General features: G+C 48.3%; 1 protein-coding gene across 3 annotated transcripts in view; it reads right to left on the bottom strand.

Moving 5' to 3' along the window:
- Positions 1 to 15,153: 15,153 nt before the first annotated feature.
- The window catches only part of BCOR (BCL6 corepressor), a 43,129-nt gene continuing 34,814 nt past the window's right edge, over positions 15,154 to 23,468 (bottom strand). For all 3 annotated transcript variants that reach the window (XM_044911746.1, XM_044911747.1, XM_044911748.1), the window contains 5 exons: positions 19,797 to 19,963; positions 18,471 to 18,616; positions 17,951 to 18,028; positions 17,592 to 17,748; positions 15,154 to 16,331 (listed from right to left, as the gene is read on the bottom strand). In XM_044911746.1, coding sequence (XP_044767681.1) covers positions 16,040 to 16,331; positions 17,592 to 17,748; positions 17,951 to 18,028; positions 18,471 to 18,616; positions 19,797 to 19,963 — 840 coding nt within the window. In that variant the 3' untranslated portion in view covers positions 15,154 to 16,039. The remainder of the gene's footprint in view (positions 16,332 to 17,591; positions 17,749 to 17,950; positions 18,029 to 18,470; positions 18,617 to 19,796; positions 19,964 to 23,468) is intronic.

Raw genomic sequence — 23,468 nt, 5'->3', positions numbered from 1 at the left:
CTGGTGAGCCCCGGAGCCTAACCGGGGTGGTTTTATTTGGCCTACACAGCGTTTTTATCAAAGTCATGAACGGCTGTGAAGGCTCACATAAAACCCGGATTACTGGCTTCTCTTCTGGAAAGTCCGTTTCCACAGGGCCCTGTTCCGACCGCAGGTCAGCCCAAGACAGGGCACGGATGGGCAGCGGGGCCCGAACTGCCCGTGCGGGTTGCTCCGTGAAACATCACAGCCCTCCCCAGGCACTTCAGTGGGGTTCCTTGGTTTCCACGCACTCAAGGATTTCCCGCCTGTAAAGATTTGGAGCATGTGCAGGGCAGAGGAAGCATGATGGCTTTAAAACATGCCTCCAGGGGCGCCTGGGTGGCTCAGCCAGTTAAGCGGCTGCCTTCAGCTCAGGTCGTGATCCCAGGGTCCTGGGATCGAGCCCCGCATCGGGCTCCCTGCTCAGTGGGAAGCCTGTTTCTCCCTCTGCCTGCCACTTCCCCTGCTTGTGCTCTCTCTCTCTGTCAAATAAATAAATAAATAAATAAATAAAACATGCCTCCAGATTCTTTGACGCTCTTCCCACACAAGATGGAACCTAAACCATCTCTTTTTGAATACAGGCCGGCCTCAGCTACTCGCTGGTAGCAAATAGAACGTGATGAGCAGTGGCATCGTGGGTCATGAAAGGAAACAACTTCTTTGTTTTGTTTTTTTAAGATTTATTTATTTATTTGAGAGAGAAAGAGCACAACCAGGGGGAGGGGCAGAGGGAAAGGGACAAGGGGACTCCCCACTGAGGGCAGAACCCAACGTGGGGCTCAACGTGGGGCTCGATCCCGGGACCCTGGGATCATGACCTGAGCCGAAGGCAGACGCTTAACCGACTGAGCCACCCAGGCGCCCCAGGCAATCCCGCTTTTAAGGAATGCTTGCCTTTGGAACCCAGCCAAACCAGAAGTTCCTTTTTGACATCTTTATTGAAATATAATTCACATGCCATAAAATTCACTCACTCAAAGTGTATAATTCAAGGGTTTTAGTGTCATCACAGAGTTGTGCGACCATCACCGTGATCAATTTTAGAGTACTTTCATCACCCACCAAAAAAGCCCCATACTTCCCTCTCCCCACCCTCCCCCAGCCTCTGGCAACCACTAATCTACTTTCTGTCTCTGTAGACGTGTCTACTGTGGACCTTTTGTACAAATGGAATCGTACAATATATCGTACAATAATACAATATCGTACAATATATCATACAATAATCGTACAATAATATTTTGTAAAAACAAATCGCCTTGTGTGTCTGGCTTCTTCGCTCAGCATCATGTTTTCACGGTCCATCTGTGATGTAGCAGGTGCCACTCCTTCCTTCCTTTTAACGGCTGAATCATATTCCATTGTGTGGAGAGACCTCATTTTCACATTTATCCATTCATTAGTTGATGCGCATCTGGTTTCTATCTACTACTTGGCTCCTTGGAATCACACTGCTACGAATGTCTACAAGTTTTTCTCTGGACATATGTCTTCATATCTCTTGGGTACACATCTGGGAGTGGAATTGCCAGGGCAGGCTTATGGGAAATTTTCTATTTAACAATTTTTTTTAAAGATGTTATTTATTTATTTGACAGAGAGAGAGAGCACATGCACAAGGGAGTGGCAGGTAGAGGGAGAGGGAAGGGGGAAAGACAGGCACCCCCCCCCCCACCCAGCAGAGAGCCCAACACGGGGCGCGATCCCAGGACCCCAGGATCATGACCTGAGCCGAAGGCAGATACTCAACCAATCGAGCCACCCAGGCGCCCCTCTGTTTAACATTTTGAAGCACTGCCAAACTGTTCTCCAAAGTGGCCACATCATTTTACATTCCCATCAGTGGTGCGCAGTGTCCCAATTTATCCATATCCTCGCCAATACTTGTTATTGTCTGTCTTTTGATTACAGCCATCCTAGTGGGTGTGAAGTGGTAGCTCACTGTGGTTTTGATTTGCATCTCCCTGATGACTAATGATGTCCAACATATTTTCTTGTACTTATTGCCCACTTACATATCTTCTTTGCAGAAATGTCTATTCCAATCCCTTACTCATTTTTTTTTTAAGTTTTCATTTATTTGAGTAAGCTCTCTACCCAACATGGGGCTTAAACTCATGACCCCGAGATCAAGAGTCACACGCTCTTCCAACTGAGCCAACCAGGTGCCCCTCCTTTACCCATTTTTTAATTGGGTAATTTAATTTGTCTTTTTATTGAGTTGTAAGAGTTCTTTATATATTCTGGATATGTCCCTTATCTGACATATGATTTGTGAACATTTTCTCGCAGTCTATGGGTTGTCTTTTCACTTTCTTGATGGTATCATTTGCAGCACAAAAGTTTTTAATTTTGAAAAAGCTCAATTTCTTTTTTCTTCGATTGCTCGTGCTTTTGCTGTCATATCTGAAAAAGCATTGCCTAACCAAGATTCACTCCTGTTTTCTCCTTAAAGTTTTACAGTTTTGGTTCTCACACTTAGGTCATTGCTCCATTTTGAGTTAATTTTGGGGTACAGTGTGAGGTAGGGGTCCAACTTCATTCTTTGTGCGTGGATTCAGTTTTCCCAGCATCATTTGTTAAAAAGAGTGTCCTTTCTCCCATTGTATAGTCTCGGCACCCTTGTCAAAAGTTGGTTAACTATTGGGGCACCTGGGTGGCTCAGTCGTTAAGCGTCTGCCTTCGGCTCGGGTCATGATCCCAGGGTCCTGGGATCGAGTCCCGCGTCGGGCTCCCTGCTCGGTGGGGAGCCTGCTTCTCCCTCTCCCTCTGCCTGCCTCTCTGCCTACTTATGCTCTCTATCTCTGTCAAATAAATAAATAAAAATCTTTAAAAAAAAAAAAAGTTGGTTAACTATCTATGTGAGGGTTTATTTCTGGGCTCTCTATTCTCTACTCTTTCATTGTTCTATATGTCCTTATGCCTGTGTAAGTCATAACACTTGGGGGTGACTTTCGTTTTATTCAACCAGTCCCCGATTAAAGGTATGTGAGCTGCTTCCAATCTTTTGCTATTACAAAAACTACTACAGGGGCACCCGGCATCCTAAAATCTTTAAAAAAAAAAAAAAAACCTGCTACAAAGTATAGCTTTCTGCATCCATCTTCTCATATATTTTGCAGTAATATATTTGGGATCAATTCCTAGAAGTGTGATTGCCAGACCAAAGGGTAAATTTGCTCGATGTTGCCCAATTTCCCCCTATAATGGCTGTGCCATTTTGTATTCCAACCAGCAAGGTATGAAAACGCCTGTTTCCACACCGCCTCCCCCACAGAGTATGTTGTCAAACTTTTGGGCTTATGTCCATGTGACAGGTAAGAAGGGGTAACATAGTAATTCACATTCTTCTTCTTATTAGCAAGATTGAACGTCTTTTCACATGTTTAAGGGCCATCTGCATTATTTTCTATGACCCTCCTAGTCACATCATGTGTATTTTCCTATCAGGTTGTTGACCTTTTTCTACCCTGCTTTCCAAAAGAATGAGCTAACATTCTAAAGAAGGACAACAGGCACATCCACACAACAGAGAATTACAATTTCAATAAAATGTATTAAGATGGGGTGACTTTATGCAACTGTCACAACTGGAACAGGGGTCAGCAGGAAGGGGAGAATGGATAGAAGGAGTCAAATGAGGGGCGCCTGGCTGGCTCAGTCAGAAGCGCACGCGACTCTTGAACTTGGCGTAGTGAGTTCGAGCCCCACGTTGGGTGTGGAGCCTACTTAAGAAAAAAATTTTAAAAAATACAATATTAGAAGGAATCGAGTGAAAGATGGGGAAAGAGAAAGGCAGCTGAAGGAAGGAGTGCTAGGAACCTTCCTTGCTTCTTTTATTGCAGGATTGAAATCCCACTGTGTAACACAGCCACCAGGCCAACTCAGAAAGGTCTCGCCCTTTTAGCCCGAAGCCTTTGGTTGGGAACGTTATTAGCACTTGTATAGACCTTGCAAATCCCGCAGAGTTGGGGGTCGCAGAGGCTGAGGCAAAAGTTAAGCCTTGGGCCAATCACCTAGCCTCAAAGTTGCCTCCAAAATGTATTCAGGTCATGCTCCCGCCCGCCAGCAAGATTAATCTGTAGAGAAAAGCCGGGCAGATAAGAGATCATTGCAAACTCTTAGGATTTTCCTTCTGGAATTGTAGACATAGGATGTGCCTGAAGACCAGAAACTGTTTACTTCTGTTATTTTTTTTTTTAAGATTTTATTTATTTATTTGACAGAGAGAGACAGCGAGAGAGGGAACACAAGCAGGGGGAGCGGGAGAGGGAGAAGCAGGCTTCCCGCAGAGCAGGGAGCCCGATGCGGGGCTTGATCCCAGGGCCCCGGGATCACGACCTGAGCCGAAGGCAGATGCTTAACAGCTAAGCCACCCAGGCGCCCCTACTTATGTTATTTTAAGCATCACACAGGTTTCAGTCAGAAGAAACTTCTGCTTCCAAAGTTCATATCCTGAGCCTGCTCCCTTGCTTTCTTCTTTTTCTTTTCTTTTCTTTCTTCTTTTCTTTCTTTCTTTCTTCCTTCCTTCCTTCCTTCCTTTCGTTTTTCTTTTTCCTTCCTTCCTTCCTTCCTTCCTTCCTCCCTCTCTCCCTCTCTCTCTCTCTTTTTCTTTCTTTCTTTCCTTTCTTCCTCTTGCTTGCTTGCTTGCTTGATTTCTCTTTTCTCCCTCCCTCCCTTCCTTTTGTCCTCCTCCTCCTTCCCCTCTTTACCCCCTCCCCCATCTGGTAACCATTTCCCTCCCTCTACTACCCCCCTAGGTGACAACTATCCTGAATTAGGTATGTATCACTCCTCTTCTTGTTTTTATATCTTTACTAACTAGTCAGAAACCCATTAAGACTATAACAGGGGATTGTGCCTGTTTGTAATGTTACATAAATGTGTCATGCCATGCACATTCTTCTGTAAATTACCTTCTAGTTTGATCAGTTACGTCTGGGACATGCATCTGCCTTGGTTGCTGGAGCTCGGGTCTGGTATCTCACTGGCTGACTGGAAGCCGATTCATTTATCCACTCGTCTGCTCCAACACCCCCTCCCCGGAGAGGCCTTCCCTGGCCTGCCCACTCATCTAGAGCCGGCCTTTTCATTCTTTTTCCCTCTCTTCCTCTCTTTAATATAAGCACACCGAGGAAAAACACCAGCTTCCAAAAGCAGATCTGGCCCCTGCTAACCCCGCCCCCAGTCCTTTCTCACAGCATGTGGGACCCAGGGAAAGCGTGTGCGTGTTTAGGTGTTTGGGTCGGCCAAGAGGCAGAGGCAAGCTGGAATGGGACAGGAAAGCGAGTCTTGGGGGAGGAAGCAGGAAAAGGTGAAGGGGAGCCTTCACACCCTGGTCAGGTGGGCCACTTGCCAAAGGTGAGGGAAGGAAGGCGGGGTGTGTGGGACTCAGAGGGAGTGCATTCCAGTTCAGCCAGGCGCTTGGGTCCTAAGCCAGGCCGCCCATTGGAGGAGGCCCACGTCTTGCCAGAAGGAGCCTGCCTCAGCACGGCTGCTACGCTCAGTCACCGGCTGGGAAGGGCCCACAGGAAGTGTGGCCTTGGCCTGAACGTGGGGCCGGATCCAGGAGAGCAGGCAGCCTGGACCGTGGGTAGACTATGCCCCCCAGGGCAGGTGTGAGCCGTGCCTTCTCGTGGTCCGCTCTGGCCCGTGACTTGGCTTTGGCCGCCCGTCTGCAGGGACTTCACGGGGACCTCTCTGCTCGGGTGGAGACCTGGCGGCCCAATCCATCCTCAGAAATCTGTTTGTCTGAGCCAGGGGGCTCTGGGAAGGAGGGCGCTAGGAACTGAACGTGGGTGTCCCTCAGCCCCCACCCAAATTCACCTGTCGGAATCCTACCCCTGATGTGATGGTCTGAGGAGCTGGAGCCTTCGGGAGGTGACTAGGTCATGAGGGTGGAGCCCTCATGAACGGGGTTAGTACCCTTATAAAAGAGGCCATAGGGCTGGCTGGCTACTTTTCTACCATACGAGGACCCGGTAAGAAAGCAGCCATCTGGGGTGCCTGGGTGGCTCAGTCAGTGAAGCGTCTGCCTTTGGCTCAGGTCATGATCCCAGGGTGCTGGGATCGAGCCCCATGTCGGGCTCCCTGCTCAGCGGGGAGTCTGCTTCTCCCTCTCCCTCTCCCACTCCCCCTGCTCACGCTCGCGCTCACACACACTCTCTCTCTCTCTAATAAATAAATAAATAAAATATTGAAAAAAAAAGAGATCTCCATTGTTTAGGAGCCACCCACTCTACGGTACTTTGTTATTATAGCAGCCTGAATGAATTAAGACAGGGGGTGACTTCAGCGTGAGAAGGAGAGACACCCCTCCCCCAAAGCCAGACCCACATCCAACCCCCCCAAACTCTGAACCTGGGCTTCAGGAGGGGCCTTGATGGAGAGGGGCACAAAACCTCTTGGGCCTTCTGTTTTTGGCAGCATCCTAATACCTTTTAGAAAAAAGGAGAAGAGTGACAAGGTAATAAATGTTTAACCTGCCTCTGTCTCATCTTTCTCTCAGGAAACTGCTTTGAGAGGCATTGAAAAAAAGGCTGAGATGAAAATTACAATTTTTTTCCTTCTTTTCCCCTCAACTTATTATTTTGAAAAATTTCAAATCTATAGAAAACTTGAAAGAACAGTTTAATATACGCTTTACCTCGATACACAATTAGTAATATTTTGCCATGTTTTTGTTATCTGTGTGTGTGTGTACTTTTTGCTGAACCATTTGCAAGTAAATTACAGATGTCATGAAAATTCACCCTTAAACACCCTAGCGTACATCGCCCCAGAATAAGAACATTTTCTTACATAACCGCAATGCCATTATCACTAAGAAAATTTACATTTATTCAATAATACCCTCTAATTTATAGCCTTTATTTCTATTTCCCATTTAACTCTATAGTGAGAGAAACCACATCAGTGGTTGCCTGGGGTGAGGGAGTCATTGAAAGCAAAGAGGCACCAGGAAACTTTTGGGGGGGCGATGAACATGTTAGATGCTTGACTGGGAGTGGTGGTTACAGGAGTGTGAAATTGTCAAAACTCATAGAACTGTACATTGAAATGGGTGTCTTTTATTGTATGTAAATTATACCTCATTAAGACTGATTTTTAAAAATTTCTCCAGTAGTCCCCAAAGTGTTTTATTTATTTTTTAAAAGATTTTATTTATTTATTTATTTTTATTTTTTATTTTTTTATTTTATTTTTTTTCTCTCTTTTTTTAAGATTTTATTTATTTATTTGAGAGAGAGAATGAGAGACAGCACAAGAGGGAAGAGGGTCAGAGGGAGAAGCAGGCCCCCCGCCGAGCAGGGAGCCCGACGCGGGACTCAATCCCGGGACTCCAGGATCATGACCTGAGCTGAAGGCAGTCGCTTAACCAACTGAGCCACCCAGGCGCCCGAAAAGATTTTATTTATTTTTAGAGAGAGCGAGAGGGAGAGTGCAAGGGGCAGAGGGAGAGAGGGAGAGAATCCCAAGCAGACTCTGTGCTGAGTCTTCTCTCCCTAATCTCACGACCCTGAGGTCATGACCTGAGCCGAAACAAGAGTCGGACGCTTAACCGACTGAGCCACCCAGGCTCCCCCTCCAGAGTTTTATAGCGATTTTTTTTCTGTCCTAGAATTCTATCTAGGTTCATGTGTTGCATTTGATTGCCTTGTCTCTTCTTCTCTAATATAGAACATTCCCTTCTGCTTTTGTTTTTCATGACATGGATTAAAAAATAAAAATAAAGGAAGGCCAGGCCAGTTGTCTTGCAGAATGTCCCACATTCTGGATGTAGCTGTCTCCTCATGATTGGATTCAGGTTACACATTTTTTTTTTTTTAATTTATTTATTTGACAGAGACAGACACAGCGAGACAGGGAACACAAGCGGGGGAGCGGGAGAGGGAGAAGCGGGCTTCCTGCTGAGCAGGGAGCCCGATGTGGGGCTCGATCCCGGGACCCTGGGATCATGACCCAAGCCAAAGGCAGACGCTTAACGACTGAGCCGCCCAGGCGCCCCTGGGTTACACATTTTTGACAAGAACACTACGGAGGTGATGCCGTGTCCTGACTCAGCCCATGTGCCAGTCTGTCCCTCCACAGGCAAGGCTCACTTTGTAGGCTCCTTGCTAGAGACTCAGGGTCAGCCATTTCTTCAAGCAGTCCCTGGTTCTTGATGGTGGAGAATGGTATTTAGAAACCAAGAACTTGCTGCTAGATGTGCTCATTGTTACTGGAGTGTCAATGTTTTTTCAGCCTTTTTAGTGGACAGAACTTAAAAATCCACATTGTATTTGTTTTGTTTAAATCTTGAGTTGACAATTCAAATCGACATCACAGGGTACTTTCTCTTCCCTACATTCTATATTCATATTTCCCTTTTTACACGGTGGTTTCCAACATCACCAATATCTTTGCTTTGTCCTATGATGCACGTAAAACACGTTCAGAATTATGATACAAATACCACTACAAGAGATCTGCTAAGTAGAGTTCAAGGTATCTCTGCAGTTATTTTTGTCCTTAGAATATATTCCATATAGTTAGGCTCCATGAACCTACTTAAAAAAAGAAAAAAAAAAGGGCACCTGGGTGGCTCAGTCAGAATATATTCCACTAAGGATGTGTACTCCATATACTCTGCTTGAAACTTACTTCAGTTAACTTTTTTCTGTGGGGTGATGTTGTCAATGTGATACGAAGTTTAATTTTTCCTGTTGACATTCAAATTCAGCATTTGCCCTCATTCATTTATTTTTATTTTTGGCTTTTGGATATTTAAACCACTTAAAACTATATATTCGGCATACCCAGGGAAGTCTGGCCCCTTCTGTGACCCCTCTAGCCTTTGCCTTGAGAACTAGCATCTGCCATGGTTGCTCTGCGTTTTCCCAGCAAACAGGTCATCTCACCAGATGGTTGAGATAAAAACACAAGTCTAGCTTGCAGAAATTTACAGATTGTGTGTGAAGGGGCAGGCTCATTTCAGGGTCTATTTTTTTAAAGTGTATGACTTTTTAATTTAATTTTATTAATTTTATTTAAGATTTTGTTAAAAAGATTTTATTTATTTATTTGAGAGAGAGCGCGCGAGAGAAGACAGCATGAGTGGGGTGAAGGGCAGAGGGAGAAGCAGACTCCCTGCTGAGCGGGAAACCCAACACGGGGCTCCATCCCGGGACTCCTGGGATCGTGACCCTGAGCCGAAGGCAGACACTTAACCAACTGAGCCACCCAGGTGCCCCAAGATTTTTTTATTTTTTATTTTATTTTATTTTATTTTTATTTATTTATTTGACAGAGAGAGACAGCGAGAGGGAACACAAGCAGGGAGAGTGGAAGAGGGAGAAGCAGGCTTCCCACTGAGCAGGGAGCCCAATGTGGAGCTGGATCCCAGGACCCTGGGACCATGACCCGAGCCGAAGGCAGACGCTTAACAACTGAGCCACCCAGGCGCCCCAAGATTTTTTTATTTTTAAGTAATCTCTACACCCAACGTGGGGCTCAAATTTAGAACCCCAAGATCAAGGTTCACATGTTTTACCAACTGAGCCAACCCCGGCACCCCAAGTGTTCAGCATTTTTAAACGAAGGAACATAAGCATTTATCTGGTGCCTACTGTCTATTGGGCCTGGTGCTTGGTGCTCTAAATATGTTATCTCATTTAATCCTCACAACAACTCTGAAAGATAGGTATTGATGGTCATTAAAAAAAAATTTTTTTTTAACTTTTTTTTTTAAAGATTTTATTTATATGTCAGAGAGAGAGAGAGTACAAGCAGGGGGAGCGACAGGCAGAGGGAGAGGGAGAAGCAGGCTTCCCGCGGAGCAGGGAGCCCGATGCGGGGCTCGATCCCAGGACCCCGGGATCATGACCTGAGCCGAAGGCAGCTGCTCAACTGACTGAGCCACCCAGGCGCCCCTTAACTTTTTTTTAAGTAGGCTCCACACCCAGCATGGGGCTCAGATTCACAACGGCGAGATCAAGAGTCACTTGTTCTACTGACTGAGCCAGCCAGACGCCCCATACAATTTTTTTTATTGTAGAAAATTTCAAATATAACCAAAATGAGAAAAAGAGTATAATGGAAATAACCCCCCATGTGCCCATCACCAGCTTCAACAATTACCGATCAACTTGGAGAAGGCTTGCTTCCTCTATACCTTTGCCTTACCCCTCCGGGATGACTTTGATGCAAATCCCAGATAGCTTGTTATTTCACTCATAAATATTTTAGCATATATTACTAAAAGGACTCCACCAAAAAATGTTCAGTGCTCCTATTTCCCTGGTTTTCACAAATATATATTTTTAAAATTCTTTTTATTTATTATTTTTTAAAGTTGGTTTTTTTTTTTGGACAGAGAGAGACACAGCGAGAGAGGGAACACAAGCAGGGGGAGTGGGAGAGGGAGAAGCGGGCTTCCTGCCGAGCAGGGAACCTGATGCGGGGCTCGATCCTAGGACCCTGGGATCATGACCTGAGCCGAAGGCAGACGCTTAACCAACTGAGCCACCCAGGCGCCCCTCACATTATATTTCTATTGGGGAGCATGGCTTGATCAGTCTTCAGGTTCAAATTTTTGGCAAGACAACTTCATAGGAGGTGAAGTGTTTTCCCATCAGGAGGCTCACAAAGCCTGGTTTGTTCCTTTTTGTATTTTCCTTTATTTTTGGTAATGTTGGCATTCATAAACGATCATTGCCTAGATCCACTGGTTCCTGAAGGGTCGTAAACTGGTAACATTCTGGAATTTCTTCAGGTACTGGCTGGGATACTGTCGTAGAGCAAAACATTTCCTTTCATATAGGAAAGGCAGGGGAAATGCTCAATTCTTTCCCTTTGTTTGCTAAGTTTTCAAATGATGAGGTTTTCCCCAACACTCCTCCAACGGGGGAATCAAGGGAATTTGGTTTTGCATACCTTTAAATGAACTCACAATTTGAACATATTCATGCTTATTTATTCATTGCAGCTATCCTCACTGATACTCAAAGCAGTCCATATTTATCCTATTGGAGGCTTCTCCAAGTTGGCTGCTGTGTCTTTTTGACAAAGCCCCACCAGCTTATTGTGTTTGTCCATACTCCCCTCGGTCTCCCTCCCCAAACTGCAATCAACCATTTCTCGAAGGAAGCTCAATTCTTTGTAGTGGGGTAAGGTATTTAGAAACCACAGTGTGGGACCTAGTGGTGCCCATTTCTATAGGTCATTGTTTCTAGGCCTTTTCAGCAGTGGACAGAGCTATGAAATATATATATATATATATATATATATATATATTTAAAGATTTTATTTATTTGACAGAGAGAGACACAGCGAGAGAGGGAACACAAGCAGGGGGAGAGGGAGAGGGAGAAGCAGGCCTCCCGCTGAGCAGGGAGCCCGATGCGGGGCTCGATCCCAGGACCCTGGGATCATGACCTGAGCCGAAGGCAGACGCTTAACGACTGAGCCACCCAGGCGCCCCCGAAATATATTTTTAAAAGATTTTAAGTAATCTCTGCACCCAACGTGGGGCTCGAACTTCCAACCCTGAGATCGAGAGGCGCGTCGTGCTCTGCTGACTGAGCCAGGCACCCCGAAATATTTTTTAAGATAAAATTCATCATGACTTCATAGTGATACTACTTCTAATTCAGCTTCAGGACTGCGTAATTTGTATTCAACCTCACCAGTCCTACATTTGCATCTCCTTTCTCCTGTGCTGAAAATCTCAGTTCCCAACAACAACAGATACTTTTTGCTTTATCTCACAACACAAACAGGACGGGCTCAGAATAACAATGCGGACACCACCACGAAGGATAGGATTACTGAAAACAAATTTGAAATGTTTTTTGCCCTTTTCTGTCCTCAGGGTAAATCCACAAAGGATTATATAATCAATTGATTGTGTTCTAAAGTCTCTTGAAATGTGTGGCGGTGCGACCAAGTGGGTACAAGCCGGGTTTGCTTCATTTTGCTTTTTGATTTGTAGGCATTGCTTACAGTTGAAAACTATGGAAACTCTAAAGTCAAATCTACACAATAAGGAAATTCAGAGATGTATAGCTTCCACCCTCTTTCAATTGCAGCCAGTTCTATTTTCCCCAGATGTAAGCATTCATTCTTTCAAAGGTGTTTCATTTTTAAAATAAAGCAGATATGTGTCTACGCTTAACTCCCCATCCCCATCTTAAATAGCAGGAAACCGTGCGTACTTTTCTTCACCTGTCTTTTCATTTAATGATCTACGCTGAAGAACATTCTAAAGCCATTCAGAGAGCAGGTCCTCAGTCCCTTGCACGGATGCACTGGTTCATTTACCCAGAACCCGGCTGACAGAGACTCAGATGTCTTCGGTCCTTTACTATGAACAACTAGTAGGCCAATTTGCCAAAAGAGAACAAGGCTAAAAGAGTACCATGCCCAAGTTCACACAGGTGGTAAGCATATGAAGATCAGATTTGGCTGGAGTAGTAGAAAACCTCAAAATTAACAGTGGCCTGCCTCGACATCACTTCCTAGTGTCCCACATAAAAGCCAGGCAGGGCGGGGCTGGGCGGGGGGGGCTCGGTCACACCAGGGCTTCGGGGACCCAGGCCCCGCCCCCCACACACTGGGAGCGCGTTTCTCGGTCAAGGGCGGCTGCTCTGGCTCTGGGGGTCGCAACCACAGTTCAGCCATAGGAGGGAGGACAGGACACCTTCAGAGACACCTTCAGAAGTGGAAGGAACCGCACTGCTGCCCTCCACCCGGGGTGAGCAGGGAGTGACTCACTCTCCCTGTGATCTCACTGCAGCCACGGGGGTCTCCGGGTCACACTGCGTCTTACATGGCATCTTCATGGTCTACACCCAGCGAGGTGTGCTCGACACCCACGTCCCCGCGATTCCCACAGGGGAGCTTCTACACCTGTCCCACCTCCTCTTTACCCGTGGTCAGTGCTTTGGCCCTTCTTCATCCATGTTTCCACACGTGCAATACATGCTCCTTATGCTCTATAATGCTCCTCCAGCTGCAGGAACCATGGCCTCCGATGTTTCCTGAACCAAGCTCATTACTCCCCCGTCTAGCCCGTAAACCTGGGGCTCCCACCTGTCTTCTTGGCTTAATTAATAGAAATGCCCTTCATCCGGGATGGAACCTCAGCTGGCCTCGGGCCCTCCGTTTGCCTCCAGCCCAAATACAAATACAACGAGCTCAACGCCCTGGTGTGCCCTGGTGTTCTTCTTCGCTTTATTTTGGGCCCAGGGGAGCCGAGTTTGAGCTCACCAGTTCTTTTTGCTTAAATTACTCCTGAGGGTCTGTGTGACAGGTCTTGCTATCTGCTTTTTCCTTTTTGCCACTCTCACTGCCGTTTTTCCTAAAAAACAAAAATTCAACAAATGATAAAACAGTCGTTTTAATACCGGAGTGGGGGATGGGCGGAAAAGGTGGCTGGGGATGGAGAACAGGAACCTGTTATTTCTGAAATGTGTGGATTGTTTTTCCTTTCTTTTCTGGTCAAAACAACATTTATTTATTATCTTTTTAAAAAATTATTTATTTGAGAGAGAGCAAAAGTGGAGTGGGGAGGAGGGACAGAGGCAGAGGGAGAAGGAGGCTCCCTGCTGAGCAAGGAGCCGAAGCGGGACTCAATCCCGGGACTCTGAGATCATGACCTGAGCCGAAGGCAGACGCTTAATCGACTGAGCCACCCAGACGCCTCTACTTTTTTTTTTTTTAAACAAAATAACTTTTGGGAGGGCCAGTTTTTTTTTTTAATTATGTTCAGTTAGCCAACAGCGTGGATTATTTTCTTAACAATGAAAGTGGATTTCTTTTGGGGCGCCTGGGTGGCTCAGTCGGTTAAGCGACTGCCTTCGGCTCAGGTCATGATCCCAGGGTCCTGGGATCGAGCCATGCATTGGGCTCCCTGCTCTGTGGGAAGCCTGCTTCTCCCTCTCCCACTCCCCCTGCTTGTGTTCCCTCTCTGGCTGGGTCTCTGTCAAATAAATAAATACAATCTTAAAAAAAAAAAAGAAAGAAAGTGGATTTCTTTCTAATTGGAAGAATTAATAGATCAAAACCACTTGTTGGCTGCCTTTTGTCTTCAGGACATATCCCAAATGTCATATGGTACTCCAAGTCTTCCCCAACAAGGGGCTCTGTCATTCCACATGCCAGGTTATCCGGCGGTCCTGCGTGTCCCCCTTCCCAGCTCCGCCTCGCTGTTCTCACCTGCTGAGGCTTGCCGACCCCACCCTTTGCACGCTTCAAGACCCCACCTGAGTACATCATTTCCATGGCCTCCTCCCTGCCCCCATCTGCTCTGCCTTCGTGTTCTCCACGTTCGATGCAGGCCTAGAAAGCACTCGGGGCATTCTGAGCACCAATGGATTTGATACAAGGAATCACATGCTTATAAAATCTTTGGGAGGGACCACTGGGTTCCAGAACAATCTGCCAGGGTTGTCATCCAGGCGTTAGAAAGCAGCCGCCACAGCCCCGACTGCTTCTGAAGACCCGATGTTGGAAGGCTGGTCTAGTCGCTCCAACGGGCCAACATGTCTTGATGAGCTCTCGTCGGCAGCTCCTAGAGCAAGAAGTTGCCTCTCCCTCACTCTGCCTTCCAAACTGAGCTAGTAGCTCTCAGCTTCCCAGGCTCCGCAGTGAAGGAAGAACGTGAAAGGACGTGGGAGAGAAACTGAGAGCTAACCGAGGGAACCCAGCATGGATACTGCTGGAAAAGGAAAAGCAGTAGAGTGGCAAGGTGGTCAAAACTACAGGCCTGGACCGTAAAAGGTAACAAAAAAACATGAGGTCTGGAGGGAGAATGGACGCGACCCCTCGGTTTCTGGAAGGATCGCTCCTTAAAGATGTAGGGTTGGCCATGATGGAGTTACCGTAGTCCGTCATGGCCAAAGACAACGTTAAGGGCGTACTTGGGCATCAAGAAAAAACTGGGAAGAGAAGGATCTGAGAGACATCAAGATATATGCCCACATACTGAGCTTTTAGGATAGGACTCCAAACTGTGTTCTGAGTATCCTCGGTCCGCTTTGGTTTCCAGAGACTATAAATTCCTCTGAAGTCCTCTGTGGGGAACTGCCTAAAAAGCATCTGTGACAACAGTAATGTTGTAGGAAAACATAGGACACAAGATACTTCGGTTTTCTCCTTTCCTCAACAGGTTTATTGCCTTTTAAGAAAATTTTTGTAAAATATAAATACAAAGGCAGAGAATTTACTTACAAAGTTAAAACACAGATTTCAAACATAAACACACAATTCAGAAAATTTTAGTTTTATGTACATTTTCAAGCAACCTCAACATATTATGTTAGTTTTCAATATTTTACAGGGTACAGAAAAAAATAGCTCAAAGTCTTCTTTAAATAAGAGCATAAAATGTTTAAACATATAAACAATCCGGTTTGATGCGTGAAAACTAATTTCACAGCTTTTAAATTAGGATATAAAAGTTTCATACAATTAGTTGTTGTGTGTGGATATGGTTTGAATTTATATTACACGCTACTGGATTACATCCAATAGCATTTACCTGGCCTGAGCAGGTACTCTGTAAACAAAACATAAAGTTACAACAATTACCAAGTGCCTTCACCCAATTCACATCCCCAAACTAACCACGTGGTTCTGGCCACACTTGAAACAGCTTGTGTGACACTGAGTCCAAGTGTGCAGCTCCTTTTGCTCATTTTTTTTTTTCCTTTTAAAAAAGAAGTGGAAAGAAACTAATGTTCCAAGTAAAAACGAACAGATCCCAAGGCAGGTGTGCATTTGAAAAGTAAAGAAACATTGGAACAACTTCATAAAGACGGGCTGAGAAGTTTGAAAAGGAAAAAAAACAGAAGAAAAACAAAAACAGAAACAAAAAAACAACATGTTGCTAAGTCCTTCTGACTGGAGTCATTTCTCTTATATAAAGAAGAGATATTTCCATATGTAATAGTGTCCTTTCTTTACAGAAATAGTCGTATTATGACACATATGCACAAAGATTAACACTATGACACACTGTACACGGCCGGCGAGCTCACCAGTAGTCATCCGACGCAATGTCGCTGGGGTGCAACCATTCCACGGACGAGCCCAGCAGAGTCTGCAGCTCGCTGGTGAACTCCACCAGATCTAAGAGCTCCTTGCTTTCTGGGTTGAAGGCCTCCAGGTCTTTGGAGCAGGAGAACAAGAGACTTGCCGACACTTGCCGGTATAACTCAGCCTCAGCGATGGTGACAATTTCCACGTTTGGGAAGTTGCAGCGGAAGATGCGGGAGGACATTTTCAGCTTCTTGAGCACATCCGAGAGCAGTAGCCAGTTTCGAGGCCTGCGAACGAGACGGGAGAGTGGCTCGAGTTTCTGGGCCAACCTGAAGGCGCTCGGGGCTAGGAACCCCCACGCCGACGGGCCGGCCGCGACGGGGGACGGACACGACACGGTCACTTCTGCTGGGACACCGCCGCCCCGCCCCCGTTTCTCGTTTCTCACCATCCCTAGAAGATCTACTTTAGGAGGCGAGAACGCGGGACGCGACCAGATTTGTTAAGTGACCACCGACAGAGGAGCGGCCGACTTTGACAGGAGCAGGGACGGCACCTCGGAAGGGGCCTCACCTCGGGGTGCCACGGTGCCGCCCGAGGCTGACAGGCAAACACCTGCTCACTCGGCTCTGGCCACAGCTCGGGTCACCACTGTCCAAGGCGAGCGCCTCGCTACTGTCGCTGTGGGAAGCCTTCTGCATCCCAGCCCCGGAGCCGCTCACCGAGGCCCCTTGGGTCGCTCCTGTCCTCTCCCCCGACCCTCCCGAATGGAGCATCACCAACGCGGAAGGCCGGCTGACTTGCCTTCCCTTCCCCGCGCCTCCGCCCCCATCCCTCAGCGCTTTGGGGAGTGACGCCTTTGAGGGGGAAGGTGTTACATTCCTTCCGTACACGCTGCCACACTTTATGATTTCTATTACGCATAAAATGTCCCTGTAGCAGCATACGTGTTTACAACTTTGGAGCCTGAGGAGGATGTTACTCATTAAGCACCTGTGTCAACCGACAGCCGAAGAGTCTCCTGTCGTGCACACGCCCCCAAGGGATTGGTCATCTGCGGCCCAATGGCCCAGCCATGGGGGCAACACTGGGTCTAACCAAATCTGATGACACTCAAGATCCCAGGTACCATATAATGTTCTTTTCAGTCTCACACGAGAAGGGGGTCTATCACCAGAGGCCAATAGACCTAAAGTGCCTTGGAAGGTCCCTACGGTGGCCTGTCGCGGGGGGCTCCTAAAGAAGACCCCTTCCGAAAGAGTTCAGTGGCCTAAGGATCCAAGCTGCCCCAACTCTTCTGTGAAATTCCAGCCACTGAATTCAATGTCCTTTGGGCTTGGCGGGGGCGGTCCCTGATAAGGGCAGTTAGATCATGCTGTACTACCCCCCTCCACACCTTTTCTAGAAAGGATCTACTGCAGCATGTGGGGTTGGTGGGATTCATTCACCCACCCACCCTCATCTGCTGAAAGGGGTTTCTAACTCCTGCCCGCCCCCGCCCCCGCAGCAGCCCAGCTTGTTCTCAAGCACGTGATGGTCATGCTCACCCCTGAGCGACGGACACTTGGATGTTATAACATGGTAAGAGGGGGCTCTCCGAAAACTCAAATTCAAACACATCGCTGTAGGCCTCATCGTCGTCATCCTGGTCCTCTGGTCCCGGGGGGTTCGCTAAAACATCATATCCACTTTCATCATCTGGTTCTAATGGAGGGCAAACAAGAGAGAAAGAAATCAGCAAGCTGCTGTGAGAGGTCAACTATTGTCAAAAGAGGACTCTTTAAAAATTCTTGCCCAACTCAGCCCTGCTTACGGCACCCACTGCCCGCCACCCCTCACCCACACCAGAGAGAAATGTTCTGTAACTCATTCACTTGCCACTGAACAAAAAAGGACAACTGCTCACCACACACAGAGCTGCCATAGAACTCCCAAGAGCCATTGGAGTCTTCGTCACTGCGACCCTGTAGGTCGTTTAAATAATCTGGAGAGAGGAAAACAAGATAAAGCCCGCTGGGGGGGATGAAACGCTGACCGCAGTAGGGGCATGTCCCTGTGAGGGCGGGCATGTCACTTCCTGTCTACCCCACAGCTGGGCGCGCTTCCAGTTCCCTGTTCTCAGCCACATGGGACTGGACCTACATACCCGTCCACCTGCCTTCCAGACAGACGGACCACCCTTGCTGCCCCTGGCCCACCAAAAAGGCTAGACTGGCAAGCTAAGAATTTTCTCAGCCCTCACAAGACAGCACATATCTCTGCTCTGAATTATGTATCCGTTCTTTGATAGACTAACTTTCCCCAGCAAGCGTCACTGGGGGCGAAGAAGGGTGGGCCCCGTGAGTGAGGGGTAGTCCCCGCACAGAAGTGTGTGAAGAAACCATCTGAATGGCTGGCCTAAGACTGTTTCTTGAACTTTGTCGTACCTGTTAAAAACTTTTCCATAAGTTCGCTGTGGGTCATTTTCATGATGGTTCTACCTGAGTACGTAGCCAAAGTGGGGTCAGCACCATAGGAGAGGAGCAAGCGGACAATTTCCAGGTGATCATTCTCAACGGCATCATGAAGAGGTCTAGGAGAGACGCGTCGCGGGATTAAGCCTGTGCCGGCCTCTGACATCAGGCGAAACTGGATGTGCGCGCGCCAAGCCTCCCAGGCACACCCCTCCCCAACGAGGTGTGCCGCTGCCGATCCGGATAGGGAAACGGAGGCATGGCGAGGAGCCTGAGGTCAAGCCACGACTCACTCTACTGTTAGGTCTACACGTAACCCTTTCCAAGGTAGGTGCAAGGGATTATTTCAAGCCCAATTCTCAAATGCAAATCGATTTTAATCCAGGCCCCAAGGAGGAACTCAAGCTAAAAAGAAACCGTTTTCAATGAACTTAAGTAGTGACACAGGCTGGGGAAAAAAGAATTTATGGCGGGGGGGGGGGCCATAAACGGTGGCGGGAGAGAACCACACCATTGTGGAAGCCAAAACATCAGGCAATTGTTCTACTGTTAAAAATAAATAAATAAAATCCTACTCCTTTTTAAAAAAGAAACTAGGTACAAAGAAAGCGGAGCCTCTCCAGAAAGCCGCACGTCAGCAAGCTTAGAGATGAACGATCACGCCTCTGGCCCAGGAGCAGAGTCCCTGGGGTGAGGTCTCAGGAGGGTACAGAGTTCTCCAGCCCGTGTCCACTGGGGTCAGAAGGCTGCCCGCAGTCCCATCCTGAGGGAATGCTATTTGGAAACCATGAGACACCAAATACCTTGCGGTCTGGCTAATTGTATGCCTGTCAGGAAAGCCCTATGCCCCGCCTCCCGGCTGCATCCCACACACAACCAGGAAAGACGCTTGGGCTGACTCCGACCTGGGCCTCTGACCCGAGGTCAAGGACAGGGTAAGGGACAGGCCCAGGGATGTGGGTGGACACGGCAGCTCCTACGGAGCCAGTGGCCGTTGGTCCTCTGTCTGTATTCCTGAGACTATCAATTCACATGTATTTTAAATACGCCCATTTCCTAGATGCTGACCAAGGGTGCAGGGGTTAAAAAGCAACACTCTCAGTTATTCACACAGGCTCCGACATCTTCAGGGCCTTCTGTCCGGGGGAGCCTTAGTAATTTTTAAAGTTCCATCTACGTTTGCCAGAAAGGTCTGTTCGATTCCATTCTATAAGACTCCACCATCAATGTGCTTAGGTTATCACTCTCCACCTTTCCTTCTGGGGTTTTCCACGTGCCCCGAGAACCACCGTCACTGACCTGGTTCCGTCCTGGGCACTGCAGTTGACATCTGCGCCGTATTCGAGCAGGTGCCGCACGATGTTGAGCCAGCCCCTTGCACAAGCCTCATGCAGGGCGCAGTAACCCGCGTTATCTCGATGGTTCACGTCACAAATCTTGTTCTCCAGGCAGTACAAGACCACCTCCTGTGGGGGGGGCATGCCATCAGACCACTGCACCAGGAACCCTGCAAGGGTGACCTCGCCATAGCCTGGCAGTGCCTGCTCTCAGAGGGCATGCACCCCCGGGGCCCAGAGCCCACGAGCAGCGTGGGCCGGCGGTGGGGGGGGTGGGGGGGGAGGCTGGCGTGCTGGTGAAGTGGCAAGAGCACGTGTGATGGAGTCAACGGGTCCATTCAGTAGGTGGTAGTGGAGAGAAACACAAGTCCAGATAAAAGCGTGGATGACTGATGCACAGAGATTAAATCAGCCGAGAACATTCCTTCACGTAGAGAGGGGAGGGATGGTGGGTTAGGTTAGCCGGGTCCTCCCACGCTCCTGCTTACAGGGTAAGTAGCGTACAAGACAGGCACTCTCTTTGCACCACATCGAACATCGAGAAAGGACACCAAGTGCTTCAGATAACCTCACCCTCTGTTTGACCTCGCGCCACCCCACTGGGAACAGAATCAATATATAATATTTTCATAGTTACTTAAGTTAATGACAGGGATCCGAAAAACCACACGCTGCAACCTACACATCTCGAGAACTAAATAAAACAAGTTCACCGTTCCCCCCCACCGTCTCAGAAGGTATTCTGTGTCAACGGTTTGCATTAGAATCACTGTTATTAATCTGACTTCTTTGGCGTGTTAAAATATTAATATGAACCGCTCCCAGTAAGCAGAGCAGTAATTTATTCAATGTTTTATTACCTTGATTAAGAAAGTTTTCAAACACATAGAACAGCATTTGCCACCAGAAAACACATGACACTGTTTTCCCACCAGTCATGCCCAGCAGAGAGCTGTCAGGTTCCCAGAGCTGGGGGTAGGCGGGGCTGGCCTACACGCGGTCTACTTGCAGAGGAGGAGGTGGACGGGGTCAGAGCAGGCCTCCCTGTGACAACTTTGAAATAACTCATCTGTTAAACCCCAAACAGGGGTCATTCCAGCCACCCGCAGATGTAAGGTGGGCTCTGCAAACCTCCTGGGCCCTTCCTGGGACCCATCAATCAAAAGTGACCAGTTAGTTGGGAGCTAACTAGAATGTTCCATATGCTCACCCTGTGAACCTAATGTTGCATGCTGGTAAACCCGGCCACTGGTGTCCTGTTGCCTCAGGTCACCGCGGCAGCTCCCCTCCAAAACAGGAGGCGGAAGAAAGAAGGCATGCCCACACCACAGATGCGTTTCTTCGTTCGGAGCCCAACCTGCCAGAAAGCCCACAATCCTCCGGGCTCCCAGGCCACCTGCCCCGAGCCCTGGTATCCAGGATACCACATGAAGCTGCTGCTCTTTTCGCAGGCCCTCACTAGCCAGACTCGAGTGGACGGCTGCAAGCTAATGAGTTGTGTGCCCCAGCCAGGGAGAGGCCTCGTCACGTGGCTCTGGGAGCAGGTCTGAGCGCCACCGACTGCCGTGCGCACATCAATTTCCCCGGGCCCCGGCGGCCTGCCTGGGGTCCTACCAACCCAGGGTTTATTTGCTCTGACAATTACGGCCTTCACCCGGAAACCTGCGTCGCTACCGGGCTGCTTTGAGGGTACCTCGAAAGGAAAGGACAGCCAAGCTGGTGGGTGAGTTGACTCTCCTTTCCTGGAGGGCGGCAAGAAAGGCAGCAGGCCCCGGCCGCCCACGGGGCCGCCCTAACTGCCCTGTGCTGTTCATAGCACTTCTCAGTTTCCCCAGATGAGGATGTTGCCTGTTACCCCACAGTAACCTGCGGCACAGCAGGAAGGGAAGGTGGTACTGTTCTCATTCCACACTTGGGGACACTGAGGTCCAGAGAGGTTGAGCCCCAAGTTCAATGAACATTGAGTCCTAGACCTACAGCTCAAATCTTCCGGCAGCCGGTCTGTGGGGAAGATTCAGAAGGCCCAAGGGGGCCCCTGTGAGAGGGACCAATCCAGCTGCAATGAGCATCCCGCGAGGCCCAGTCTGTTAGGGTCAAGCGGGCTGGCCAAGTACACCCTCCTCGCTGAGGGCGGGGGGGAAGGGGGCAGCGCCCTCTGGACTGGCCACTGCTGTCAGCCACAGAGACACTGGCGAAGGGGCTGGGCACATCTGTCTACCCACCACAGTTCGTGGCTTCTTCTCCACACTAGAAGTGGGAGTGTTTGAAGGGCAGCCCACCCATTTCCAAACAAAATTAAACTGTTTTCATTGGACAATTCTCTGTTAAGCGGCTATAAGCCGAATGCCATTAACCGCAAAATGTAACCATAAAGGCCATAAACCCGACATTGTTAATTAATTAAATGCCTCATTAACTTTTTTAAAAACATGATTTATTCAATTCATAGAAAATTTAACCATCACCACTAAACGTACAAGCATGTGGTTGCACACTGGCATTTTAGCCTAAGAAACAGAAGCCTTTTTATCGGGAGGGAAAGCTTCGAGTGTCTCCAGCCACGCAGGTGGTCTATTTAACACAGAGGGTGTTTCTGAACCTTAAGGACCAGATAACCACAACACAAAGCTCGGACAGCCTTTTTATGACACACAGTATCTCTAGCTAAGCAGAAAATCACAGTGGTAAAGACTAACTTCTGGAAGACCCTCCCAAATCAGTTCTTTCGTAAAACATGCCTTTCCGGGGTTAAACAAATTGCCCTTCAACTTTCAAAGATTTAGACTTCAAATCTTTAGACTGCGAATCTAACTGACCATCATCCCAACAATTTAAAATTCTGCCCCACGAAATTCTAGAAAGTCGGGAGTTAAAAGTCACTAGTTAAATGTTCGCCGTCAAAACTGGCAATTATGCAACTTACATACTGAACTTCAGGCGTGAAGGGAACCCGCCCCCCCCCCCCCCCCCCGCTGTCCTGACATAAACATGTCCAAGGCTTCAGGTGCCATCAAAGGCCTGGTACGTAGCTTAAAAATTCACGGATCGAGTAAGTGGTCCTTGGTCCAGGCCTCAGACCCACCGGTTCCACAAATCCACAAAAACCAAAATGGAAACTTCCTTAAAGGACCAACAAGCGTCTCCTGAGGTCTCCGGTGCCAAATGGATCAACTGTTGGAAATGCCAAGATCAGAGGCGAAGCAGGGAGCCCCGCCCTCCTGCTCTCCCGCCTCTCCTCCAGTGTTTGCCAGGAGCCCAGGCCCCTCTTCTCAACCACGACCAATCACGAGCGAAGGAGCGATCGCTGGGCACGCAGGGTCTAGCTCAGCAGCGGGTACGGTATCCGCCCCGTCATCCTAGGTGCTGCAGCTCTCAGCTCACGGGAGGCCAACTGGCTGCCATGTGGATTTCACCCCCCCTAACTAAAAATCATTCCAGAGAGTTCTCTCCAGGCAACCCAGAGATCTCCAGAAGAGGCACGTTGGTACAAGCAATAGCACATTTAACCGACCACCGAAACTACCCCCAAACTAAGAAATCGCTACTGCTCCGAACTTCCTATCCAGTCATGCCCGGGGAGGGAGATATCGGCGGGTGGGCGGGGCGGGGGGGGGGGGGGGGGGGGGGGGGGGGG

The sequence above is a fragment of the Neomonachus schauinslandi genome, chromosome X (assembly GCF_002201575.2).
Source record: "Neomonachus schauinslandi chromosome X, ASM220157v2, whole genome shotgun sequence".
NCBI classification, from domain to species: domain Eukaryota; kingdom Metazoa; phylum Chordata; class Mammalia; order Carnivora; family Phocidae; genus Neomonachus; species Neomonachus schauinslandi.
The sequence above is the reverse complement of the archived record's forward strand: the minus strand, read 5'-3'. Positions and strand labels throughout refer to the sequence as shown.